The 4526-nt window shown below is 42.6% G+C and overlaps 1 protein-coding gene across 1 annotated transcript; it reads left to right on the forward strand.

The window, feature by feature from the left end:
* Positions 1-1155: 1155 nt before the first annotated feature.
* On the forward strand, positions 1156-2294 carry LOC130591727 (uncharacterized). Its single transcript, XM_057395520.1, has one exon. The coding sequence runs from the start codon at positions 1193-1195 to the stop codon at positions 1940-1942; it is 750 nt and encodes a 249-aa protein (XP_057251503.1). The 5' UTR covers positions 1156-1192; the 3' UTR covers positions 1943-2294.
* The last annotated feature ends 2232 nt before the right edge of the window (positions 2295-4526 follow it).

Raw genomic sequence — 4526 nt, forward strand, 5'->3', positions numbered from 1 at the left:
TATGCTTTCCTCTTCCTCTTCTACATCTCATCCCCCTCCCAAATCTCCTAATGCACCCATGCATGGTCATAATGTCTCACATGTCGCTTCTATGCCGATGGATATTATGTTTTGTGATTTGTGTGGTTCATATGAACATCATGCTAATCAATGTTATTTGATTGAAGCCTCATCTCCTATTTCCCCTCAAATGGAACAAATGAATGCCTTTCAAAACTATTCCAATCCTAGAAGGGACCCATACTCTAATACTTTTAATCCGGGTTGGAAAGATAATCCTAACTTTAGTTATCGGGGAAACCAAGGGCAAGGACCTAGCAACCACTACTACCAAAATCAAGGCCAAGCCTCTTCCCACATGCATAACCAAAGACCCCCGGGTAACTACCAAAGTAATAGACCTCCCTTCAATCCACCTCCCGGATTCCAACCTAAGCAACCTCTCCTCAAAAGTCTAACATGGAGTTGATGATGGAAACTTTTATGGCCCAACAAAGTGAAGCAATGAAACAAGTAGCTCAATTGTCACAAAAAGTGGATTCCCTTAGCACTCACAAACAAGATGCTAGAGACCCAAGTTGCCTAATTAGCTACTTCTTCTCCTAGAAATTCCGGATCTTTGCCTAGCCAAGGAGTGCCACCTAAAGACCAATGCAATGCCATAGTTACTAGGAGTGGAAAACAACTTGGGGAGGTGGTGGATACAAGAGTTGAGAAAGAGCATGAAGTTGAAAGTGAAAATGAAAAAGCCATTGATATTGAGGATGATACAAGCCCCAAGGCTAGTGAAAAGGGCAAGAGCTTAGAAGAGAACCTAGGATTGTTGAGGAAGCCAAGAGTACACCTCCACCTACACACCTAAGCTTCCCTTTCCCTCTAGGTTTGCCGGTGCAAAGCTTGATGATCAATTTGCCAAGTTCCTTGATGTCTTGAAGAAGCTCTACATTAACATCCCTTTCACCGAAGCCATTAAGCAAATGCCTACCTATGCCAAGTTTTTGAAAGATGTTTTGAGCAAAAAGAGGGCCTTAGATTGTGTGGAAACCATTAATCTCACGGAGAATTGTAGTGCAATCATCCAAAATAAGTTACCCACCAAGCTTAAGGACCCCGGAAGCTTTTCCATCCCTTGTGCTATAGGAGACATGGTTATTGACAAGGCTTTTGTGATTTAGGTGCTAGTGTGAGTCTTATGCCCTACTCGGTTTGCAAGAGATTGAACCTAGGAGACCTTAAACCTACTCACATCTCCCTTCAATTGGCCGATAGATCGGTAAAAATGCCTATTGGAAAGCTTGAAGATGTCCCTCTTAGGGTTGGGAAGTTCTACATTCCCGTTGACTTTGTTGTCTTAGAAATGGAAGAAGACCCTAATGTGCCAATAATTTTGGGTAGACCATTTCTAGCTACGGCGGGGGCTATCATTGATGTGAAAAATGGCAAGCTAACTTTTGAGGTAGGTGATGAACATGTAGCTTTTAGCTTCACTCAAATTATGAAATGCCCTTCTTATATGGACGATTGCATGCGAATTGATATACTTGAACATGTTATCCATGAAAGTAGGAACATGCATTTGCATAATACTCATGATCCTCTTGAGTTTGCTTTGTTGAATGTCAAAGACTATGATGAAGAACATGTGTTACATATGGTTCAAGCTTTGGATGTGATGGAACATAAGAGTTTGAATACTCAATGTGAAGACTTGGAGAATGAATCCACCAAGGAGGTACATAAACTTGATCTTAAACCCCTTCCCTCATCTCTCAAATATGTGTTCTTAGATGAATCTAGTCCGGTTATTGTTAATGCTAACCTCAATGATGATCAACTCTCAAAACTCCTCACGGTTTTAAGAGCTCACAAAAAATCCATTGGGTATAGCATTGATGATCTAAAAGGGATAGCCCGGACTTTTGCATGCATCGCATTGCCTTGAGGAGGGTCACAAGCCTTCTATTGAGGCTCAACGAAGGTTGAACCCCAATATGAAGGAAGTGGTGAAGAAAGAGGTAATGAAACTATTTGATGCGGGGATCATTTACCCCATTTCGGATAGTAAATGGGTTTCCCCGGTTCAAGTAGTTCCTAAGAAAGGTGGAACAACGGTTGTTAAAAATGATTCCAATGAGTTGATTCCAACCCGAGTTGTTACCGGGTGGCGTATGTGCATTGACTATAGGAGACTAAATACCGCCACCCGGAAAGACCACTTTCCTCTTCCCTTCATAGATCAAATGTTGGAACGTTTAGCCAAGCACAAAATTCTTTTGCTACCTTGATGGATACTCCGGATTTTTCAAATCCCAATCCATCCGGAAGACCAAGAGAAAATACTTTCACATGCCCTTTTGGTACCTTCGCATATCGAAGGATGCCTTTTGGGTTATGTAATGCTCCGGCTACGTTTCAACGGTGTATGATGGCCATATTTTCTGAATTTCTTGAGAACATAATGGAAGTCTTCATGGATGACTTTAGTGTTTATGGTCAAGACTATGATTCATGTTTGGCTCACCTTGCACAAGTTTTAAAAGATGTGAAGAAGTTAATTTGGTGTTGAATTGGGAAAAGTGCCATTTCATGGTACAAGAAGGTGTTGTTTTGGGCTGTTATTTCTCAAAGGGGTATTCAAGTTGACAAGCGAAGGTTGAGGTTATTGAGCAACTTCCCCCTCCCACAAATGTCAAAGGGGTGCGGAGTTTCCTTGGTCATGCGGGATTTTACCGCCGTTTTATCAAGGATTTCTCCAAGATTGCCAAACCTCTTACTCATCTCCTTGTCAAGGATGCCCCATTCTTGTTTACTAATGATTGTCTTGAAGCTTTTTGCAAGATTAAACAAGCACTTGTCTCGGCTCCAATTATTCAACCTCCGAATTGGGACTTGCCATTTGAGATCATGTGTGATGCGAGCGACTATGCCATAGGGGCGGTTTTGGGGCAAAGGAGTGACAAAGCCCTTCATGCCATCTATTACACTAGCAAGACTCTTGATGGGGCACAAGTGAACTATGCCACCACCGAGAAAGAACTTCTTGCCATAGTGTATGCCTTGGAAAAGTTTCGGCCCTACCTCCTTGGCTCAAAAGTAGTAGTGTACACCGACCACTCGGCTCTCAAATATCTTCTAGCCAAGAAGGAAGCCAAGCCTCGCCTTATCCGTTGGATACTACTTTTGCAAGAATTTGATTTGGAAATCCGGGATAAGAAGGGGGCCGAAAACTTAGTGGCCGATCATTTGTCAAGACTTCGAGTTGAAAAGGGAGTTGGAAATGTTTTTGACCCTCCTATTGATGTTTCATTTCCGGATGACCACTTGTTTTCCATTGAGAGTAAGAAGCTTCCTTGGTATGCGGATCTTGTAAACTATCTTGCTTGTAGTGTTTTTCCCCCGAATTCTACAACTTAACAAAAAAGGAAATTGAAGCATGATGCTAAGAGGTACATATGGGATGGCCCATCTTGTATAAAGAGGGGTGGATGGCCTCCTTAGGAGATGTGTGCCGGATGAGGAGGTGTCTAGTGTCCTCCAAATGTGTCATTCCTCACCATGTGGAGGTCACATGAGTGCTAACAAAACGGTAGCTAAAATCCTACAAAGTGGATTCTTTTGGCCCACTCTATTCAAGGATGCTTGGGTCCATGTCAAGACTTGTGATAGGTGTCAACGCACCGGAAATATTTCACGAAGAGATGAAATGCCTCAAAACCCTATACTTGAGTTAGAAGTCTTTGATGTTTGGGCCATAGACTTTATGGGGCCATTCCTTCTTCATATGGCAACAAATACATCTTGGTGGCGGTTGATTATGTGTCCAAATGGATTGAAGCTATAGCATCCCCAACCAATGATGCCAAAGTGGTAATGAAGTTGTTTAAGAAGACTATTCTCCCTCGATTTGGAGTTCCTAGGGCCATAATTAGTGATGGTGGTTCCCACTTTGCGCAAAAGTCCTTTCGTGCGCTTTTGGCCAAGTATGGGGTGCACCACAAGGTGGGTTTGTCATATCATCCTCAAACTAGTGGTCAAGCGGAAATTTCTAACCGTGAATTGAAGCTCATTCTTGAGAAAACCGTTGAGAGGCATAGGAAAGATTGGTCTATTAAGTTGGACGATGCCTTGTGGGCCTATAGGACGGCTTTCAAAACTCCTATAGGTACCACTCCCTACAAATTGGTGTATGGCAAATCTTGCCACTTACCGGTTGAGATGGAGCATAGGGCGCTATGGGCAATCAAGACTCTCAACTTTGATTTGGCTAGTGCGGGTGAAAAACGTCTATTGGAATTGCATGAGTTAGAAGAGTTAAGGATGAATGCTTATGATTGCGCTAGTGTCTACAAGGCAAGAACCAAGGAGTGGCATGACAAACATATCAACAAGAAGGAATTTCATGAAGGTGACAAGGTATTACTCTACAATTCAAGATTGAAGCTTTTTCCGGGCAAACTCAAGTCTAGATGGAGTGGCCCTTTTGAGGTGAAAACGGTTTTTCCACATGGTGCGGTTGAGGTTTGTGG

Source organism: Beta vulgaris, chromosome 6, assembly GCF_026745355.1.
Source record: "Beta vulgaris subsp. vulgaris cultivar EL10 chromosome 6, EL10.2, whole genome shotgun sequence".
Taxonomy (NCBI): domain Eukaryota; kingdom Viridiplantae; phylum Streptophyta; class Magnoliopsida; order Caryophyllales; family Amaranthaceae; genus Beta; species Beta vulgaris.